The sequence below is a fragment of the Ammospiza nelsoni genome, chromosome 4 (assembly GCF_027579445.1).
Source record: "Ammospiza nelsoni isolate bAmmNel1 chromosome 4, bAmmNel1.pri, whole genome shotgun sequence".
Lineage (NCBI taxonomy): Eukaryota > Metazoa > Chordata > Aves > Passeriformes > Passerellidae > Ammospiza > Ammospiza nelsoni.
Genome location: NC_080636.1, coordinates 49,509,689 through 49,533,649, shown reverse-complemented (window position 1 = coordinate 49,533,649; position 23,961 = coordinate 49,509,689). Strand labels below are relative to the sequence as shown.

General features: G+C 38.3%; 1 protein-coding gene across 1 annotated transcript in view; it reads right to left on the bottom strand.

Moving 5' to 3' along the window:
* Nucleotides 1-23,961, bottom strand: part of INPP4B (inositol polyphosphate-4-phosphatase type II B) — a 216,900-nt gene that overhangs the window by 95,598 nt on the left and 97,341 nt on the right. Inside the window, exon 5 of the mRNA XM_059470523.1 lies at nt 22,519-22,635. Within this exon, the coding sequence (XP_059326506.1) occupies nt 22,519-22,635 (117 nt within the window). The remainder of the gene's footprint in view (nt 1-22,518; nt 22,636-23,961) is intronic.

Genomic DNA, 23,961 nt, shown 5'->3' with positions numbered 1-23,961 from the left:
AATTAATGAGAAAGGAATCATATGCCCTCTTGTACTTCATTTTGTTAGGATAATAAGCCGAGCTTTTCCAGTACACTGTCATACCATAAGCTCTGCATTCCCCAAATCACATCATCTGCTCCAGTCCGATGTTACACTTTGAACAACTAATTTACCTGTGTTTTCCTTCACACAATCTGTTTCTGACATATTAAGTCTTTGTTCACCCAAAAAACTTCATGTTATTCAAAAAGCACAGAGGCATGTACTGAGAGTCTGCTTTATTTCATCCTGTTTGCATTGTTCCAGCTGGCAAACACTTTTTTTTTAGGAGAACTAAGGGAAATTTCTGCACACACCAAACTTTTCTCTAACACATAGAAGCTGAAGGACTCTCACACAAACACCCACAAAAGCAAAGAAAATTATATTTGCCAAGAAGGATTTTTCTTTTCTTCTTCTTACAGTTTGTGATAATGTTTAAAAAACAGCTGAGGCTGAGGTCTGGTGCTAGCATTACCTAATGGATAGGATTTCACTTCTCTTTTACAGAATTAGGGGTAAAATTGCTCATCAGATTTACTGTGGCAGAAGGCATATTTTAGACAGATGAGAGGGAGTAGGAAAATATTCGGGGCTTCCTACAAGCTCTGTTTTCTTTGCCTTCATAGACAGGATCTATTTATTCATAAAAGTCTGTTCTAGCAATATTATAGCTGCACTTCCATAGTGAATGTCTCTCCCAGCCTGTGGAACTGCAGCATGAGAATTCATGAGAATTACTGCTCTGTCCAGGGCTCCCACATACTCCATCCGCATTTCTAACAATCCACGCTCGAGGGGAGCAAGGAATTTTCTCTGAGGAGCCTCCAGAAGATCCTGGGAAAATAAATGTTGCCAGCTATCCAAATATAAACACTCCCAACTACCCAAATATAAACATTTCTAAAGCTATCTAAAAAGAAAAAATGTACAATTGGTTTTTTTTTCATTTGAGAAAGCATTCTTTCTTGAATTAAAACAGTTAAACCTGCATAGCAAGAATTAAATTCTTAAGTACACAAACACTAAAACCCATAACCTCCTGATCAGCTATCTTTAAATAGTTTTTGCTAGTGCTCTGCCCTTTGCTCCCTGTCTTCTGAGATCAGAAACTGAAAGGAGTTTTATTTATTTATTTATCAAATAAATTCACTGCTGGCTTTGGAAGAAGTTTCCAGACAAATGTGTCATCTGTCCCACAATCTAAATTAGTTTCTGCTTTAAAGAAAGGAGGAGGTATCACTGGAAACAAGTATCTCTGTGGGACTATTTGACTATGCAGCAACCTAAAAGAAACTTTGTACCTACAAGCAAAGGTAAAAAGCAGATTTCACACAGTACCTTCTCTCTCCTGTACCAGACACAGGTTTGTGTGAAGAGAAGTTCATTTTTCCATCAGTGATACTGTATTCATGACTACATCCCCATTAAACACACATGATTTTGCTCTCAAAGCCTTTTCACAGGAAGAACAGCTTTCCTCACCAGAGTATGCGTCATCATGCTTAACTGCCCCACAAAGATAAACCCTTTCCCTCCTCTACAGTGTCAATTTTACTTTTTTTAAAGCACAACTGCAATCTGCAAGACATGGTAATCCTGTTCTACAAGCATGATCAAGCTCTTGCAGAGATGTTACTTAAAACCAGGTAAGTAATGAGCTCCCTACTTTCAGACTGATAAGCAGGCTCAGGAAAGTTCGTAGTCACAGCTGCCTGAGATAAGTAATTAAACTCTTATTCTTATGAAGCACAAGGTGTGAATAAAGACATTAGGTGTATGTTTTTAAGCAATCATTTTGCCTCTTTCAGAATTAATGCAGAAAGATTCTAAGGCTCAGAGAGTCAAATATATTTCAATATTTTCACTACTTAGAAAAAATAAGAGTTCTTTCAGAACCTGAAAAGTGGCCTTTTTTGGGGGAACTGTTTCGGTGATGCTTTTTCTGCAAATAAAAGGATCTATTAGGAACAATATTGTTGGCAAAGCTGCTTAGGTCTGAAATTTGACCACCACACTTCTATTTCTAGAAATTACTTAGAGATTCTTTCTTCCTTTTTGTATTGCATCTTCTTATTTGGAAATTCAGCATGACATTGTTTTCTGGGAAAGACAGGATCTGTTATCAGACAAGCTGATGTAAGATGGAAACAGGCACTTTTTTCTTGGCCCAAGGTTCCTTCAGGAACTAAAGAAAGCTCGTGCTTCTGAAAATTTCTATGTTTTCTCCATTATACCGCAAGAATAGGGGTTGAAAAAAGCACATGCACATTCCCACAGCAAGGATTTTATGTAATCTAAATTAGATGACAGAGTTGATTTCTCTCTAAATAAAGCAAAAGGAACAGATACATTTTGCCATGGACAAATCTAAATTTACATAACTTCAAATGGGTCACTACAGATAATGCAACATCTTGAGGAAGGACCTCTGAAAAACAGTGAGAGAGATTCTATCCGCTTAATAAACCACATAGTCTGTGCCTCCAAAAATGTGTTGGTAGCCTCATGTATCATAAGGCCACAGGTCACAAGTTATAAGTATCATAATTCAGCCAAGTACAGAGCAGCTTCACTCCTTCCACACTGAGCAGAACCTTCTTCCCTGACAAAGGGAGTCATTATTTGTAAAAGAAAACCATTTTAACACATGATGAATGATATGAACAGTAACTTTACATGTGAAAATATGGTAACCTCCTCAGCATGAGGACAGCTGGTGAAATAGCATCCTCAATAGCACACCATCCTATGTGCTGGCAGAATAATGGTAGTTCTAGAAAATTAATGTTTAAAGGCTTCCCCTTCCACAACTCAACTAAAAGGGAAAAAGAAACATGCAACAAGGAAGAGCTTATATGTGAAATAATGTTGTATTCACAGAACATCGTACAACTCATGCCATAAATTCTCTGTAAATTATTGCAGACCCACATTGCATCCAATATTACTATTATGGTGGAATCATAGAATCATCAGTGTTGGAAAAGCCCTCCAAAAGGAGTCCTCTAACTCAGCCATCTTACAGATGGGTCCTTCTGACAAAAATCAAAAGCAAGACAAAACTCCATTAGATAAAAATGCATTAATTTTTATCTAATTAATTCTAGGAAATATTTCAAGATATTAACTAATTTAGCATGAATGCCAAGGGTCACATGCCCAGTTTTCTAATAAAACCTATTCAATTTCCAATGTTAAAAAAGCCATATTCAGCAGCTGAATTGCACAAGTTGATTCAGAATCAAACCCCAAAAATACAACCCCAAAAACACAACCCAAAACACCTCCTACACACAGATTTATGACTTTTATTTGTCATACCACAGATAAAGAGGCTAAGTCCTCATCTACAACAGCAACAGCCACACTGAAAAATTACAAACAAAATATGAGGATGTAATGAGGTCAATGAACACTGGAGATGAGTAGAGAGTATAACCTTAAAGGGAGACTGACAGTGTCTGTTTCACACACATCATTTGAAACACCCCATATAAAAGTTTATCACATCTTTCTGAAGACAGAAAAATCCCATTCTCACATATATGCCCCATTATAGTCATTACTTTGTACAGTACCAGTATCATCAGAATTATTTTGATATTAATCCTGAGTCTTTTCTCCACCTTTAAAACGTCCATAAAGTTGGCCAAAATTAATCACTTCTAGCTTATTTCACAAAGGAAAGAATAAAAAGGGTCAAAATGCTTTTCAATATTTTGGCTAGCAAATCAAAAAAATATTTTTAAAATCAAAGAAGCTAATAATTTAACTTGAAAAAGAACCAAACACCAGCAAAATCACAATAAGTATTCCCATACACATCTCCTAGAATTTGCTACAATTTCCTCTATTTGCACATAAATATTAACACCATTAAAAACCATTTTATTCAGATGTACTAGAATGAAAATGAGCAGTTAAACCAAAGTATACCAATTGTTTATTTATGCACCTTCAATAGACATGGACTAAATGAGAATAATTTCTTTCTGTTGCAGTCTGTGATTTCATTAAGTCACTCTGCTCAGCTTTAAGCACTAAAGATCTTTAAATAATACCTAATTTAATACTGCTGCAAGAACCTTAACTCCAAAGCTGTCAGCACAGACCTCATCAGAGCGCCATTAATAAAATGCTCTTTATTGCCGTCTATCTTTTGGTTTTGAAAAGATCAGAGTGGAATAAAACCCACATTAATGATCTTCAGTAATCACTCCCTGCAAAAACTAAAACATGCTTGGACTTGAAAGTACACATTTAAAAATAATAGCTGAGCATTCTTTTGCAAGGAAGGCCCGGCACTGATCTAAATTTCATGTGAGGCTTCAGCTCAAGATTATGTTAGGATTAACAAAGTGCGCATGACAGGTGTGATTTAAAGACTGCAGCTTAAAATTCTCCTCCTTCCACACAAATGTCATGGCACAGAAAGGCAGTGATTTATGTACCACTCTCTACCACAAACCTTTGAGCAATCCACAATTGCAAATACCTTGAGAGGGACAGTTTCAGGGCATGTGAAGGTCCCCAAAAATCCCAAGAATTCTCAAGATTGCTCTGAGTTAACAATACTTCCCTTTTCCCTTGTGTATGTAAGAATAAACCAAGAGCCCTTGAATGAAACCCATGAAGAATGTTTTGCAAACACAAGAGTGACAGACTTTCAGACCTCTGCAGGAAGGTTGTGTGAAATAGCAAGCTCAAAAGCTAGACATTTATGGAAGCTGTTTTCTGGTCAATATTCATCTCATAAAAGCCATCCATGTCTATGTAAAACTAAATACCTTTGTCCTGCAGAATGGAGGACCTAAGATGCTGGAGCCAGGACATCAATTCTGTGCTCCACCTGTCCTCTCATTTCTGTCATGGTAATTTTTGTTTCCCCTACCCCAATTTAATTCAACTGCTAATTTATTTTTCTACCTAGCATCTTTGTCCTTAGCACACAGCAATTCCTTCCATGCTGCCACAGTGAAACTGCTGCTCAGTCCTTCCTGAGGCAGCACTTCCCTTAATTCCTCACCATGACTCACAAGAAGACAAAGAATGGCATTTTCAGCCTCTGTCAGAGGGAAGTCAGACTGCACAACACTCAGCATCCAGACCCTTCTTTTCTTCAAAAGCCATGTGCCAACCCAGGTGTATTTTCTCATGAGATATTTCTCTCCTGGAAGAGAGAATTACTTTTCCTGCCTAACAGGGAGCTGAACACAGTGATCTACAAAGCCCTGCTGAGGAAAGCTGGTATTTAACACCTCAACCTGGACAGCACCAGTATGGATCACATGTCATAAGCATTTTTCCAGGATTTCTGGACTCCCATGATCAGAAACTTCTCTTTGCTGGTAGGCCAAACTTCTACTCTTTTCCACTCTTCACTACCAAGAATTTGATAATGAAGTTTGCTGCAGAAGTTTCCTTTTCATGTAAGTCATTATGACGTTTTACCACTGGCATATGAAACAAAAGTTAGTTACTCTTTTTTATTTTATAGACATAAAAAGGAAACTCATGCAAATAAATGCCTTCATTTAAAAAAATTACCATTCCCTCTTTTTAAGTTTTATTTGTGAACACAGCTGGTAGAAGCCTTGGGAAAAGGCACACAGCTGCTGAAGGACTACTTTTCGGTACATGTCTCTTCCAAGTTCTTCCAAATGACAGAACCCGTTTTATTTCTAACTTCAGTTTCTACTTAAAAATACCATACCAGTTATCCATAACATATATTCACAGGAACTTGGTTCTTCCAAAGACAACATTAAGAAGCAGCAGCTGGAAATGTCAGCATCATGAGAAGTAGCAATAGTCTTATGGCCAAAAAATTCCTGTTGATTCTTCTGGTTTGCCATGTATTGATGATCATTTTACAATCATGCACTCCACTTGCCTACACACAAGAGAGCTCCTGCCAGTACTATAGCTACCATAACCCCACAAATCCAAGTGAAGTCTGGAAGATTTTTTTTTTCCCCTGCTAAAAAGTGATCTTAAAAATGACAAAGAATTATTCATGGTTTAACCTTTTTGTTCATCTACTGTGTTGTGGATGCTAAAGATCTCTCAAGGGCAGAGCTACTATTCTTGTTCCATTTCACCAAAGACATAAGCACCGTGTCATCCCAGCAAACTACACTTTCCAGGAAAGAACATCTGTAGGCTGGCTTCCATTTTGTCTTGCATATTTCTCTGTAAAGATAAGCACCAGTGCCTGGTGAACATCATTTAAGAACACCAAACTTCCTGAGCAGATGCTCAGTTTGCTTCCAGCACTGCCTCCATATAGCAAAGCAACAACAAAAGCCACTTCCAGTTATGCAGCTCAATTGTATTAACAGCAGTATTTTTTCCTCTCCCTTTTTTTCTCCCCTAAATTTCCCACATCCTGTGCTGATAATAAACAGCTCCAATGCATTCTGTATAAATCCTGCTCTGTTGGCAACCCATGAATCATGTGGCACAATAACTCCTCGTGCCTGCAGGGCACAGATAAAGGCTGCCCTGTGGCACGGGGCCAGTGCAGCACATTCACTGGTTCCAGACACTAGGAGTCGGCATGGTCACACTGAACCCATAAAAGGGCTTTACTCTTTTCTCTGTATATGTTTTTCTTTTTTTAGTAACCACAATCAAACTAGGCTCTGTGCTTGACTCAGAGCAACCAGCTCACTGGTCACCAAGTTTGCATCACAAAGGAAAGTCATCTCTGCTTTTCTAAACTCCCACATTCACAGCCTTTTTATATTAAGGCCTTAACAAACTCCATCTGCAAAGTTTCAAATTCAAAATTATCAAAGTTCGCATACATGTCTTTTAACTTTCACATACATGTCTTTTAACTGTCTTTTAATACTCACCATAACACCGGCAAGTATATTCCTGGGTGTGATATACTAGCATTTATAATAGGATTTCACAGAAATTTTTTCTTGTACAAATATTTTCCGTACTTTAATATACACCACTTTCCATGAAGAGACACACACACACACATCAGACTGCACTAAGTGACTGTTCTGTTATCGACTCCTGACTTTGCTGCTCTTTATTTACTGAGAATAAGATTTGTTCTCTCCATATATGAAAGAAAATTATTCATAAATGGTTTCACACTCCTGCAAACTTCAGTAATTTCTGTACAATAGATCAGAAGAACCTGACACCCACATTTCAAATTTAAAAGAAACAAGCAAAAAAACTCTCCACTTGTTGGCATATTAAAATAAGCAACACCACCATACTCAAAATAAGTGAAAACAAGCTGCAGTGAATAGTCAGGGTGAAGCCCCCAGTGGCTGACTGGCAGTCAAGCAGGACAACAAAATATTTCAGCAAAGGTTACACACAATAACATTTAAATTAAAGGCAGCTCAGTTGGGTAACTAAACGAAATGCCAGCTCAAATCATATTCCTGACCATCACACACAGTAATATTCCATGGAACTCACTCCAGTGTATCTGCACCTGCAAAAAAGGGTTAATAAACCAAGAAGCTATGGAAAAGCTTTGGATCCCTATTCATTTCAGGTAGACAGATGAACTCTAGCTACAAAAGCATTAAAAGAAAAAAATCTGTTTCTATTACCTTTATTGCTGTGTACTTATATACCTTTGTGAAAGAAAAAGAAGGAAAAAAGAAACGCATTAAAGTTTTTTTACTTGGTTTAGCTGTTCAGAAATTGTTTTAAATTATGGCACTCTTCCTCCACTCTGGTCAGAATTCACCACACAAAAGAGTTGGGGCTGAAATGAGTAACTTTGCCTTCTCCCACAGCCCAAGACCCCCAGAGATAAAACGAATTACTTATGAGGAATTTACCTGCAGAAAACTAAAACCATTCCTCTCCACAAGTGATACTTTCACAAGGGGCATGAATAATGCTGCTTCAGAACTCCTCACTGGAGTCAGGAACTGCCTTTGGCAGTGGAATGCATGCTGGTTTGGGGAAGAGGTGAAAAAATTATGCGCAAATAAGTTGTTGCACCAGGATGGAAAATAAATTCTAAAGCCACTGGTAGCCCCCTGGCATCCCAAGAAAGAAACTCAACTTTTCTACTTAGTTAGAATGCAGATGGCTAATATCAGTAGAGTCTAAAAGCTGGGGTAGCCTTTAATCAAAAGCAAAGAACTGAAGCTTTTGGAACATTCCAAACACTATGCCACAGCATGTGGGGACACCCAAACCAGACAGATAGCAGTGTATTAAAGACTCCAAGCAGGTCTAAGTTTCTCAGCATTCCTCTATTTAGAACTAGTGACAAGAAAAGTGGCAGAACCTTACTAGAAAAGAGAACTTGCTTGCATCCAAATGCAAATAGATAAAAATAGATACAAGTCACTGTTTAAAGACTGAATAATACCAAAATAATTTAAACAATAGATCCCCTTGTGACTCAGCATAATTATTTTTCTTTCAGAAAAAGATTAATTTTCAACCTAACTGAATCCTATCTTCTAAATGACCATATCTTCAAATGTAATTGGAAAATTGCAAATTCCCTTTGGGCTGTACTCCTCTTGAATTCTTTTGGGCACTCCATGACTGCTGCTATGCTTGCATTGCCCTGGGGACCATGACTGCTATTCTGGACCACGGCAGACATACTCAGCTATGAATCTGGCACAGTTTTAACCACCTGGCCTGTATTCAGTGGCACAGGCTCAAAGAACCCAAAATTCCTGTTTTGTCCTGAGGTGCGTAAAAGAGTAAGAGCATTGCCTTGCTTAAAATAGTTACAGTATTGTTGTGCTAATTACATACATCCATATAAGCACAGGATCAGTACTGTAGCCCCCAACACAACCTTCCTCATTCCTCCTTACCCTATTCTTGCTAATTACTTAAAATGAACAATAAAAAACCCAAATAACAAAACCCCCCACAAAACTAACTCAGCCGAAGAACCTCTTCCAAACCAAACCATCACACTCAAGCACCTCAAACCAATTACTTTTAAAATTAATTTTAAAAGTAATAAGCATTACATATATTCACACTGTCAGAATAAGAGGTGCCTGTATAAAAATCATCTTTGACAAAAAACCCTGCAAGAGAATAGGAATTTTAGAAAGGACTTGCTGACAGAGCTGAAATTTCCTAAATGCATTCTTGTTGCTGTATTAAACCCTTACTTTCCTTTCCAGTGGTCCTTTATAACAAAGATTTAGAAGCAAAGGGCATCACAGCCTTCATAGACCTTCCTGTGACTGTAAGAACAGGAGTAATGAACACATGCTCATATTTCAGTTTAAGAGTTTTATTGCTAAGTTTTTCACTAAAAAAGGATGGAGAGTGAAGCAAAATGTGTTTGTTTTTCGACTCCCAGGAATGTGTTTCATCCAGACCCCTGATTAATTAATTCTTGGAAAGGTGCTTGGTCTTCCTCTCTAAAGTTAATGGAGCATACTGCTTTGTGTAGGTAGGCTGAACTCTGCATTCTAACAGAGATGCTCTGTTGGGCACCACTCTGGAGAAGTCAGGGTCACATTTTTCAAATGGAGTCTGAAAATGGTGCTGACAGATTTCTTCAAGCAGTTTTAAAAGTGCCTGAGGAGATACATGGGGCTAAAAAAAAAAAGTACCTCAAATTTATTAAAAAAAATGGGAAATTGAATGTCTAATTTGATTCAAATCCATTGAGCAGCCCACTGACATCTCCAGGTGTATAAGTATCTCCCATCAGAATACCTTTATAAAATCTACCCATAAGAGTTAACATACTCTTCAGCTACAGCAGAAGTTCTAACATGAAGAAAAAAAATGTAAAAACATTAAAAACTCATGTTTCATTCTTAAAAAGCACCTTAGACAATCCAGTACCATTCCAGACCTTTCAGTCTTTTTCCAGCCCAGTGTATAAGCTATGATTTCCCCAAAGGCTATACAGCACATAAATAGTAACATCTACAGTCTAAGTAGGTTACATGCAAACTCTGTGTGTTAGGGGAGTAACTTTGTCATGCAGGATAAACTGCCTTTTTTCTTTGCACTGCTGTGGTAAATCTATGCTTAAAGGTAAAAAAGTAGCAAATAGTGACATGCAACAGAGCCTATCACAAATTACATAAATCTAATTCTACAGGTGAATGAAAATTATATAAGAATCAACTGCCTTTGCAGCAGCCAACTGAATGAAAAATATTCAGTGAAATTTATGCCAGAAAGCTCTCTTTTGTTCAAGGGTATGATGTGTTGTGCTTTAAAAGACAAACAAGGTAGGACCGTGAAACAGACGATGCCACAAATCATAAAGCCATTGAAAAGAAACCATTATTTTTTAGGGCACTTTTCAGAAATCTAAGTTTGTCAGCAGAACTGGTTTCATTTGCTATTGACCTGACTCTTCAACTTTCTGAAACTAACAGAAGGGAACTACAGCAGCAAGCACCACGAGCAACATAAAAAGTTCATGGCAAATTTAACAATTTCCATGAAGATCAGTGAGGAATCTACTCTTCCCTTTTTCTCTTTGCTTTTTTCAACAAATTTCCTTTCAGTTCCAAATAAGGACAGACTGATTAAGAATCCCATTATATCTGAAAAGACTGGATTCAAATACAAGTTCTGGAGCTGAAAGTAGGTAAATTTTCATGTACATTTACTGCAAAGAAAATTTTCATTAGCAAGAAATTTTCAGAGTTATGTGAACAGTAACACTTTTAACAGAACCCTCAGAAGAAAGAAGCGGGAGCACTCAGTACATGTTGCAAGCAACTCTGTGTTTGAAGTGATATCACCAGGGAAATCCTGCAGTCACACATCACTTCCACTTCCAGACAGACACTAGAGAAAAGGATTTATTAACAGAACTCGTACATTTCCAGCTCTGGATCTGAAGCTAACCAAATGTAGCCTCACAAGCACTACTTCAACTCCCTTCCCTAAAAACTGAAAGGTTAAGGAGAGACAGTGAACTTGATCAGCAGTAACAAGGACTATATAGATTTAGAAAGAGGAAAACACAAACAAACAAACAAAAAATGTAAATAAAGATACCTGATACCGTAGCCTACATTCCAGCCTTTTCCTTTAAACATCTTGAAGAAACTATACCTCAAAAAGTAGCATCTTTTCTAAGACTGCATGATTCTAAATACAGGCATACAAATTCCTCCTGCATGAATAGGAACTGCTCTATTAATATGCAGCAGACCTTCAATGCTATTCATTGTTTTATCACAGACTGTTTTCATTTTTCATAGGACTTTGTTAATATTGACTCTAGAAGCAGCACACAGGAAAAAAGAGCACTAAACAGCACACTCTGCTCTTGGGTACAAACTCCAATCTTTACACCTAGCTTAGAAAATAATCTACCTATGCGTGACCTCCTTACTGATCTGAAAACCAGAAGAAGAAGTAAGAGATTAAAAGAAACAACTTAAGCTGCCTTCCAGAAATGAATGTAGAAACCTTCATGTAAGGACATGCACCTTTTAGAATTCTAGCCCTGTCTCCTGCAAATACCATTGTGGCTGAGACACTAACCTATATTCCAGGCTGCAAGCAGCACCCTGCCCGCAAACTCCGTGCCAGCTCAAGCTCCAGCAATTATACCACGTGGAAATTCTGACTCATCCAGCCAGTTAGACCTACGAGGTTTAAAGCCCTATCAGGCCAAGGATCTTAATAGAAACAGTCCCTTTCCCCCCTAAAAGTATCTCCCAATCAAATCAAACAAAACCTAATTCAAGGGAAATCAAACACGTCAGGTGAACATTCTTGGAATTTTATTTCAAACATTTAAAGAGTACTTTGTCTAATATCACATTTTAGAACAGTTTAAATTTCATGGAAGACAAGAAAATGAAAGCATTTTAGAAATACGAGCCAAACCAAATGTCCCCATTAACCACTGTGTTCTTCAGGAAGGTGAGGTGTTATTAGAAGTGAATGGCCTTATAGTAACAGGAGAGGCTAACTTAAGATAAAGTGATGATCTGCTTAAAATAATTGCTAATAATAATGCAATATTATTACATTAGTTTAATGGTAATGACAACGTTTCCTTCTTTGGAAAAGCCAACTTAAATATTTTATTGAAAAATTAAATTACTTTAATAAAGTATTGAAGGCTTTTTCTCATATTTTGCAGGGCTAATCCTGAACAAGACATGAATACATCACATAAATGAGCAACCACAATAAAATGAAATAAAGTACTTGAATCACTATTTTGGTAGAGGCAAGCACACTAGACAATTTCATATTCTCTGAACAGGTTTTTAAGATATTAAGAAAAATACTTGCAAAATTCATCACATAGAGACACCTGTAGTCAATGGTTACTTCCAATTTGTCTTAAAATAAAAGTAAAAAAAAAAATCAGGTAACTCTAAAAGCAGCTTCATCTAGGAGTTTCAGAAACATCAAATAAACAGCATGGTCCATGCTGAGCATACAGAACAGGCTGCACACCTAGCAGGGAAACCAAACTGCAAATCTGGAAAAAAAAATAAAAATGAACTGGCAGGAAAAGGGGGGAAACAAACCAAACCCAGGGCAAATAATGCTTTGCTTTTTCAAACTGCATAACACCCCTTCACTTCTTGTTACTGTCTCTTCAACTCCTTCAAAAGATAGCTCATGGATTATGAGGAACAATAGTTCAGATGTTAACAATGCCAGTATCCTATTCCTGTGGAGTTTATGCCACTGGAGTCAACAGGCTTTTTGTCTTCATACTGAATACACTGCTCATTATGAGTTTCACCTGCCTGAAAACAGACATGAAAACTTCGGGCCCTGTGGTCCCTCCTAGAGGAGCCTTTTCCAGGGGCCACTGAGCTACTGCCTAAGGAACTTTAGAAAGTAGTAGAGAAAAGGAATACACCCCTGCCCTACTATCAAATACACTGTACAGGGCTAATTCTAAGTCCAGACAGAGTTATTCACCAGGAGAGGACTGCAGGCTGATAATGCCAAGGTCGTCTTAATGGGCAATGAAACTTTGGACATGAGTATTTTGTGTACACAGAGAAAAGTCTCTCAGCAAGCCTCTCAATGAAATTGGGTCTATGTGCCTATACTTTAATTTATACTGCAAGGACAGTCTTCTGTCATACCCAAGCCTGAAAGCCATTTGGACCCAGCTAATTATTCAGAACCTTCCTTTTCTCACAGGGATGATGTTATTTCAAAACAGGGTAGCAATAATTGGGCAGTAAGCATCCAGAGCTTCCATGTTCAGAGATAATTGCTTTAGCAACAGTCTAGCAATTACTTCTTTTTGAAAAACTGCCAAGTTATTCAGCAGGAACAGAGGCAATGAGAATCTACAGCTATCACAAATCAAAGACCTCAGTGTTCGATTTCACTGAGGCAGCTGTGTGCCAAAATCCAAGCCTTCCAAGGACCTCAAAAACATACTAACCGCTGCCTTCTACAGGAAAAAAATCACATTTGTCCCTTATGACACAGATCTTCTGTTCAGAAGCAAACAAACCCATCTGAAGGGTTCTCAGAGAAATTATTTTTTCCAACACAAACTCATGGATCTGCATTTTAAGACAAAACATACCTACACACAACTACTCACAGTGTAGATGCTGTTGCAACGAAAGGAAATAGCTTGTAACTCTGGATGCACTTCTAATACACCCAGTAAACTTCTGTAAAGTAGGGAAAAAAACCCTGAAGCGCTGTGATACAATGCTGCTCCAACTGCTGCTGCCAGATTTTGATGGAAATAGTAGAGACAAATTTCTAAGACAGTTACACCTGCACAATTTGTTTTTGCTAAAAGACCCAGACTTCTACTCCACAGAGAGATCTAGAAATTTTCTTTCACTAAAAATACAGTAACAAATGCCCATGGTCTTACCTTAGAACCAAAAAGCTGAGCAATGTAGACAACCATATGCAACAGTGAGACACATGAAGTAAAAAGACTTCAGATTCCACCAGAAAGGGTTGTCAAGACAGATATCAAGTCAAACTAACATATAACACAGACACACTCAAAACCTTCATTTTATCTCACAAGAATACATATGCTAGAAATGTTCTAGTTATTTACTATTCCTGATGTGTGTGACAACATGTCTGCTTAGCAACTTGCAGAAGAAATACATTTCTCTATTTCCTCTCCAGTGAGAGACCTCTGAATTTCATTGACATTAGTGAGACTGTGTATACAGCAAGGGATTTAAGGATGATAAGACTGCGAGAATAAAGATCAACAGCTGCATGGTACTATAAAAGTATTCAACTATTCTTGCTTTAAAAATACCATGATTGCAATGAGAAGAACTCAGGAGGGTGGTGGAGGGTGAGGTGGGAAGGGAGGACAGAGGGGAGGGGGAACAAAATGCACTGAATTCTCATCACTGAAGAATGGTGAAAAAAAACAGCAAAAAAAGAATAAATAGAAACATAACCAATGTCCCCGTGCCAGTGAATCCTTGGTTATAATCCAAGATCTGACCTAAAAGTAATAAATTCAAGGTGAAAGGACATCTCAGACACCACAAATTGCCAGAACACTACAAAGCAGCTGATGCTCTGCTGAATGCAGTAACTGCTTTGCACACTGAAACCTTGAGCCCACAATTGTTGCTGTTGATAGTGCTCATTCACATTTATGCTGCTGAGATTTTGAGAGGACCACATGCACTAAATTCTGACCAAACTACAAGACTGCATTTGTCGTTTGTTCTCCTGGCTTTCTGGTCATCACTACGCAAGCTGCAAACAGATAGTTTAAAAAAAATGCATGCTAGAAGGCAGGGATTCTTGTCCTCTCTTTGTGATCACACAATCTGTGATGAACAGGAGAACAGATCAAAAGAACAGATCAAAACAAAGAACAGATCAAAACAAAATCCTCATTTTTGGCATGAAGAAAGCCAAGCATGGAGAATTTCAGCCACATGGGAATTTAGTTCTGTAAAATACTGCATAATGATTACATAAAGAGGCTTTGATTATTGTAAAATACAGTGATACGTGCGCTTCTAACAGCATTGGAAATCCTAAATGATTACACAAGCCTTTCATGTTTATTCATCAAATATTTAAAATACAGCATAATACAAAACATTTAACTAGTTTGCTTTGAGAGCAATTTACTATGCTCTTCCAGCAAAAATTTGCTCAAGAAGATAAAGTCTCACATTACATCCAGTGCATATGTTTCTAATGTTATTCTTTTACTAGAATTATTTGCTCAGCTTTAGTTTTTAGGTACAAAGTTTCAAATGTAAACATTTACTGGTACAAGCATGGCTGTAACTGTAAAAGACACTTTTGTGAGGCACATGGCAGAGGAAGAAAAATCTGTTCTAACAGATTGAATTTGCTGCTTTCAATTTCACAGAGCACACACTCCAAAACCTCCAAAGAAAAATCTGTTTCCAACCTCTGAGTACCTGCTTTCATAGCACAAAAGAAAGGGCAGACTTACCACTGCTCCATACACCTTTCTTTTCATATTTTCAATCCTGATGGGATACTTTGCTCTGTTTTACATCAATCTCTACAAGGGGTGCAACGTCTACAAACCCTTCAGAAGGAGTAAGCAAGGAAGGAGATAGGTGGTGGGGTAGCCCCATTTGTTAGGAAGGGCTCTCATTGTCTAGAGCTCATTGATGGTTACTACAGGCTCAAGTGTTTACAGGAAAGGATCAGGGGGAAGGGCAACAAGACAGACAGATCACCCAGCCAGGATGAAGAGGTGGACAAATGCTGGGAGAAGTCATTCTATCAGTGGTCTTTGTTCTCACGGTGGGACTTCAACTTGCCAGATATCCACACGAAATTCACCCCAACAGAGAGGAAAGGGACCAGGAGATTGCTGGAATGTGGGAAAGAGGCATTCCTGACACAGCTGGTGAGTGAGCCAGCCAGGGAGGGCACCTCACTGGACCTGGTCTTTGTGAACAGAGGAGAAGCAGTGGGTGATGTTTTGGTTGGGGCCTGCCTTGTGCATGGTGATCACAAAACAATGTTTTGAAGTCTCAGCAAAGGAAAGGGAGTCAGCAGAACAGCCAGTTTGGACTGTCAGAGGGCAAGGTTTGGCCCATTTAGGAATGGGGTAACCAGAGTCCCCTGGGTAGCAGTCCTGAGAGGCAAAGAGGTCCAGGAAGGATGGACACTGCTCACAAAATCCTAAACACACAGGAAGGAGCAGCCCTCCTGCCATGCCAACAGACCTGCTGGTGGGGAAGAACACTGGGCTGGATGAGCAAAGAGCTCTGGCTGGGACTCAAGGAGAAAAAGAGAGTTTGTGGCTCTTGGAAGAAAGGGAAAGCAATGAAGGAGGACTACAAGGATTCCATGAGCTTATACAGGGAGAAAATTAGAAAGACCAAAGGCTATCTGATATTTCATTTGGCGTCTGCCATAAAAGACAGTAACAAATGTTTCTATAAATACGTTAGCTACAAAAGGAGGGCTAAGGAGAACCTCATCTTTAATGGATGCAGAGACACACAGAGACAAAAGATGAGGGAAAGGCTGAGGTACTTAAAATGCCTTCTTTGCTCCAGACTTAATAGCAAGGCCAGCTGTTGTCTGGGTACCCGTGCATCTGAGCTGGAAGAACTGATCAATAAATAAAAAACTGACAACAAATAAAAAAATTACCAACGAGAACATACAAATCTCATCCTTGAAGTGACTCCAACATTTCCATGTTGCTGCACTTAGCTCAAGGAAATCCTTCACCCCTGTGGTGCCTGGGCTCCCTATGAGGGCTTCAGTATCCAGCACCAGCCATCCCTCCTGAGGGATGAGCAGCTCCTCCAGTGCCTTGTCCAGTAAAATTTACAGGAAAATGTTATCATTTACTAATTTGTTCTTTTCTTGCTAAGCAATTTTCAAGGCAACCCTTTAAACTCTTAGAGAACACCATTAGTCTCATTGCTAGGTACTTCTACAAACCTTTGCCCAAATGTCAGCTCTTAGAACAAAACTTTGCCTGATGTGAGGCAGCAAATAACATTTGATTGGCAGAGTAGGTGGAAAAGGAAAAGAAAATAGAAAATTACCAAACAGTAGGTTACAATTTTCCCTGAAGATACAGCAAGAGGGAGGAGTTTTCCTCAATAAGAAAAGAAAGAAAGTAATAAAAGGGTAGGAGAAAAAGTAGTAGATAGTTTCAAAGGGAGAAAGATTTTTGCAAAACCAAATCCTCCCAATAAATTTTCAAAGGTGAGGTGCAAAGAGCAGTAAGGCTACAAATGGACTTTAAGCCTATAACTGTAACTTGACCAGTCTTGACACTTATCCTCAATTCTCTTACAGATAGACTAAGATATATGAAACCTATTTGTACCTCAGCCACTTCAAAGAAAGAATTTATATAAATATAAACCCAAAGAAAAGTCAGTAGTTTGACTTTCCCTTTTTGCATCCAAGACTTTTAAAAACTACAGAAACAACTGACAATAATACTTTAGGTGGATTCAACATGCAGGTGCCTCAAAGAATCAAAAGACATTCCTCTCCTCCTCCTAATAATGATGTTTAGTAAGAACATCTAGCCTGATGCAAAAGGAAAACTAAACCTATCATCAAATATATATTTATGAAAAAAATAGATGATTTTGCAGAGAAAGATGAACATCTAAAGCTTTAATGCAAGTATTTCTGTGGGTAGCACTGTAGCAGTCTACAGTACTGCTCTATTATGGAGAATGAGATAATGGGAGTTTCTAGTTTAAGGCAATATTTCTCTGCAAATCTTGCAGAGACAGCAGGGAACACAACTGATAAAGGGAAGACTTAAGTGTTTTTGTCTTTAAACAAAGTATAACACTTTGCTTCAGCTTTTGAAGATAAACTGTTTTGGTATTTTTAGCATTCACAGGAATGAGGGACTGCGTGCACTGTGGTGCAGGCAGAGAACGGGAAGGCGAGGTAGAGATTTCACATTTATCTCTGCCAGCGCATTTTACACACTGCCCTGCAGCACTCCTGATGCTCCAGTGTCCCCCCAGCAGAGATGGCAAAGGCACAAAGACCAAACTACATGGTGGTGGTGTAACAGGGATCAGTGCCCACAAGGGAACACAGAACGCTGTCACTTCAGATTTGGCTTAACTCAAAATGCCTCTGTCGTGATGGACAGTCTTCATTTTCCAGCTCACCCCAGCAGGATTCAATTTTAACAGGGACGCTTGCAAAATCAAGAAACACACAAAGCAAAGCCTTTTGCAAAATTTCATTCCCAGTGAACAGGTTTAATAGAAAATTTAAACCCCAAGAGTTAAAAGACAAGTTATTTAAGGCCTAAGTAATCTTAAATTGCCACTTTACAACATATGTTCCGATATCAAAAACAGAACTCCTAGCCCCACGACTTCTAAAATTATCAAATTAATCTAATTTTATTCTGAGTGATTAAGATGAAATTTGTGGAGTGAAAAAAGGGAGACCAGACTGTCAAATGCAATATTTTAACAGCATTTTATACATCCAGTTTCTCCTTGCCCTCAGGAGATAACATTGGAGTGGCTGTGTGTAACTTTCAGTACTGCACATGAATTCCAATAGTAATATCCATCCAAAGGAGATTATCTTTGAAGGGATGATGCAAAGATCAGATATACAAAGTTCCCAGCAGGTACAGAAAGTTGCTCCTGCCTCTGTTCCCAGCACTTGTCCATGTGTGGATGAAACAGAAGTGGGCCAACTCACTGGGTATGAGGTTAATTTTTGCTGCAGGATACACATATTCCAAACAAAGAACAATACCCACTGCCTCCCAGACGAGGAGCAGAGGAGGAGGAGTCTACACTGAGTAGACTTCTCTCAGTGTAACACAAAACCATCAGCTTTGTATTCTCTGTGGCTCTGCCATGCAGCAGTGGTACCTGACTCCTGCTATGCAGTATTGTCCCAGCGAATGACCCCAGCTTCAGCTCTAAATCTTGCTAGACCAAACTGGGCTAACCTACATACCTATAAGAAAGGTAAGAACAGCATGCTTGTGCAAAAGTGGGACAGAGGTAATTTTTCAATGATTTATAAGCCTATAATTCTGATCTTATTTGACAATGACATAGAACAGATACAACCCCAGCATTACAACAAAACCCAACTTTATAAAATCCTAAAGACAGTGTAGCTCAAGTCAGCAAAACATAAATTTGCCCATGGCAATATAAGAAGAAAAATCTTTGTGATGTAGAAACAGATGTCACTATACATTTCTCACAATATGGCATTACCCACCGATCCGTATGCGTGGCTTCGCTGGAAATATTTAAAGGATATTTCATAAGCATTTCAACTATGTTGTTCTGAGTATATCTAAGTGAACTGGGAATACCATGGTCTTTCTTAAAAGTTTCTATTTACGTGAAAACTTACAGTAACTAATCACTTAGAAAGACTAGTCAAAACAAACAAAAACCCCCATTTCATCAACCTAAAAAGCTGCAATAACAGAAAATCTGACACAGCCAAGATATAATTATGATCAACATCAGACAGAGAAGCATAAAAAGTGAGAAGTGCAGTCAGAGCATTCAGGGTGTCAAGCAGAGTGAATGTGATCCCAGCTGCACAGTATTTCAATATAATTAAACCATACTTCCTACATAATGTAAGTTAAGTGACAGTCAAGAGTGAAGCAACTAAAAGCTTTCTGGTACAGGAATACTAGCATTGAAAGGTAATTTTCAAGATTCTTTTTTTTTAAAGAGCAGGCCAAAAATAAATTCTGGTGGTTTCTCAATGAGGAGCATCCACTTTCACTTTAATATTATCACTTGCGCGCAGAACTCAAGAAGTATTTAGTTAGTTTTCTACTATAGTAAAATTCCAGCAGATTTGAAAATGAGAGCAAATTCTCTTGTATAGTCAGAGCCAGGTTTGACAAAACCCAAGAAAATGCTTTACCCAGTGATGTACTCACTGCCCTTTCCCCACCTTCTCTACAGTCTTCTATTTGTGGTAGTAAAATCCTGCTGAGTTTAATTCATGCACAGAATTCACTTCTTATAGTTGCATCAAAATAAATAAGAAAAGTTAAAGTATTTATTTGTGACAAGGGATATTAACTACTTTGAGCTCATTAACTGATGCAAATAGTAGCACAGCCCTGATGCTGTGGGAATTATTGCTGTAACAATTTCTGCAGAACAGCTCACAGTCAAATCCAAGGTTTATTTCTGCTACAAATGCCCAATGATTTGAGCTCACATCTGCTCTGGAGCACAGCCTGGAAGAGCAGGGCACGCCTAGCAGGCCTGGATTCCCCCCCCCCCCCCAAAACTGGATTACCTGTCAGTTTGGAGGAATGGTGGGACTACATTTGGCAGCTGTAATACGTGGCAGCACTTTTTGAGGAACAGGAAAGCCAGCTCTGCTGCAGACTGGAGAATCAGAGCTGTGACACCACAGCACTGGGAGCAGTTTCACTGCCAAAGGGACATATCCAGTTTGTTTGGTTTGATCTCCAAGCATGGAGAGCCGTGCTGTTGCAGCTATGCAGGTAATGATATCAAATTATAGCTCATTTTAACCTGACTTTTATGAGCCTACATAAACATCCAGACTTGAAAAAAAATCACCCAAACTAATAGAAAGCATGATGGTTTCTAATTAATTACAGGTAAGAAAGTCAAGTTATAGCATGACTGAGATTTTGGGATGTAAACAGAAGTCGAAATATTGCCACAGATGAAGTTGCAACTAGGGTAGCCTGGGGTCATTCACATATGCTGCAGCTCATCTTGATTTAAATCTTACATCTTATTTAATTTTTTATTGCCTACATCCAGCTTAAAATGGTTGAGTAGTAAAAAACGCTAAATGTATGTAAATCAGAGAGGAGATTAATACTTGCCCCCACAAAAAGATACTACAGTACAGATCTAGAATGTTTCACATAGGAACAATATAAATGCTATGACAAAAGAGAAAGGTATTCTCTCGTGATTTACAAGCTACATCAGTGGGATTCCCTGAGAGAGACTCTAGTCCTGAACTACAATTGTAAGGAACAGTTACAGAAAGTTCTTACAGGTTTGCAAAAAGCTTATCAAGTTATATTAATTCCCTAGGGTAGATCTTCTCTTTCATAAGTGGCAGTAGAGGAGCCTGGAGCTAGAAAAGCAGTAACACAGGGAAAAGTACTACCAACCCAGTTCACTTTTATCACTTACTGATAGGATATTATTTTTCAGCATCTGTCAGTCAAAATGAAACTGGAAGGGAAGGACAAAGTCCAACTCCATTAACTCAATGCCTGTTACCTCTCCACAGGTGACAACTCTATTGAATAAACAGCAGATCCCATTTTAAGTCCCTGTAGTCTAATCCAATACAAAATTTAAAATATATACATTATAAAATGCATATACATGTCCCTTCCCTTCTTAAACAGAGAAGAAATTCAGATTTGATGCTTAAAACACTCCACATATTCCCATGAAAGAGCATAGTGAGAGGACAGAACCAACCTGCTGGCTCACAAAGGTTGAAAATTTAAACAAATAGAACAATTTTCTACCTGAAAAAATTACAAGTTCTCAAAACATAGAACTTTACTTTTGTAAGCAGCTCAAAGACAGTCTCAAGCTTCAAATTATGCCTTTGATTGCATTCTTATAGATAATGAACATATATACAGTCAGGACAGAAGCTTGCACTTGCTTTCATCATGCTGGGTGCCAGCTACAGAGCAATTCAGTCAATTAAATACAGGTGTCAACGTGGCCATTCTTGATGTCTGAGAGCAAACTAATCAGCTGGACTCCAGCCTGCTGCAGAAGAAAAACACACATCTCCCACAGGTCCTGTTATGACATCTAGCTCTGTCCTAGGCTAAGACAAAGGCTTAGCCCTTGTCTAAGGCTGTCTTGGATTATCTGGAACACATAAAATAGTACTCAAGCTCTTTATTTGGCAGTTTAATCACTCAGATTGTTCCACTGACCTCCATATATCAGCCCAAGTGAGTAACTCCCAAGAATAAAAAGCTGACTCTGTATTCAAGAATGTACAACACTGGAACCTCAAATGATTCACCTTTAGCTGTAGAGTTTGGACTGCTACAAATCAATAACAAAAGCAGCAACAGAAAGCTGCAGGTATCACCACCCAAGAGATTAAATATGAGTAGCTCTCTCCCAAGTTACAGGCTCCACTGTCATTCTGGTTTTATGCAGAGAAGTAAAATATTATCAGAAATATATTTCTGAAAAGTTATTCACAGCAGTGCTATCAGAGTCTATTCCATGTGTTCTCTGCCCTCAAAAAGCACACCAGAGCAATCTTTTATTTGCCAGGAATACCTGTGCTGACTCATGTAACTAGTTAAAAAGCCAATAGCAAAATGCCCACCTTAAGTGCATGGTTCTCTTTCTCTAGTCTCTAACATATCAACAACAGATGAAGTAGATTTTAGGCACAAGAGAACAACAAAACCAATTTTACATCAAACCATCTCCCCAATTTGCTAATGAGAGCCGAAGAACAACACAGCAAGAAACTCATTCCTCAGTCAGATCTGTGCAAGGACTGAAGCGAAGCACTTACCGTGTCTTGGGATTTATCTTTGACATCGTAGACCGTGAGTTTTATTTTAGTTTCCTCATAGATGGGGTATTCCGGTGGGAAGGTCACACCAGTCAGAAACAGAGGATCTTTTGTACCCTGTGCAACATGAGTAAACACTCAGTAAGGACAGCTGAGCAATGTGAAGGATGTCACTGTGGAGGTACAGAAACCCAGAAGGTGTCAGCTGTCTACAGCATAGAGATGGGAACAGCTCAGTTTTATTACCCAATCAAAGAGAAAAAACAAACAGCCTTAAAACTTTATCAGGAAAACTAAAAACAAACAAGCAAAACCCAAACAAAACTACAAGAACTTCCTGGAAAGTTTTTTTAACTGGGAAGGATATGAAGTGCTTCAGAGGCAGAGCCTGCTATCACATTTTTAAACAGCTCAGCCAGTACCAGGTTCTGGAATACAACCTATAATAACCAAAAACCCTTTCTTACTCCCACAACACTTTTTGAAAGTACCAAGATTTCATCTTAATTTAAATGAACTAAGGATTTAACATGCACACACATACAAAAAACAGCAATCTTCATTAAGCCACAATAAGTGTATAGAAATGCTACAGAGACTCTCATTACATTACATTAAGGATACTGTATTACATTAAGGATACTGATTTTGTGGAGAGGGGATTGAAATACTCCTCTTTAGGCAGTACTGCTATAAAATAAAATTCCTGTGCTTTGAAATATTATGATTACACTTAAAAGCTGTACACAGAAGTAACTATATTATAGCTGTACAATTAAATGAATAATACAAAACCTTGTTTATAATTTCTTAATGTTTAATTACACCTAATTGCCAAAGATTGCCAGATGTGTATCCTTAAATTTTCCATTAAGTAATTTAAAAAAAAAAAAAAAAAGGCTTGTGCACAACAAAGGTAATTTATCTTATGGATTAAGTTTCTGTGACCCTGCCTTGCCGTCCACCAAAGCTTGACTACAAAGCCAAGAACCTTGATAAAACAAATTCAGGAATTTATTGAGGTCTAGGATATTGTATTAGGAAATGCATCAACTTCTATTTAAAAAAATACATAGTTATCTATCCATCTTTTGCACAACATTATTCCAGACAGTCTGCAATGAGACATCCTGATCAGATACAAGATATTTGAATTAAGCAGTTTCAGGATGGTTGAGGGCTGAAACCATAATAATTTAATTAGTAGCTGGTTGAAAGTAATCACACAAAGACCTCATGAAATATTCTCATTGTATTTAAGAGCTAAAACAAGCCTCTGGTGAAATCATGTGTGTGTTTACAATGAGACTTTCCTGCTCTTAATGAATCTCCCCGGTAAGTTAAGCAAGTTACATCTACATTGCTCACCCTTCATTTTCTCTGAACCATTTTGCTGTTTCTGACACCAGTGCTTACAGGGCAAAGTGAGGACTAGCAAAGCAG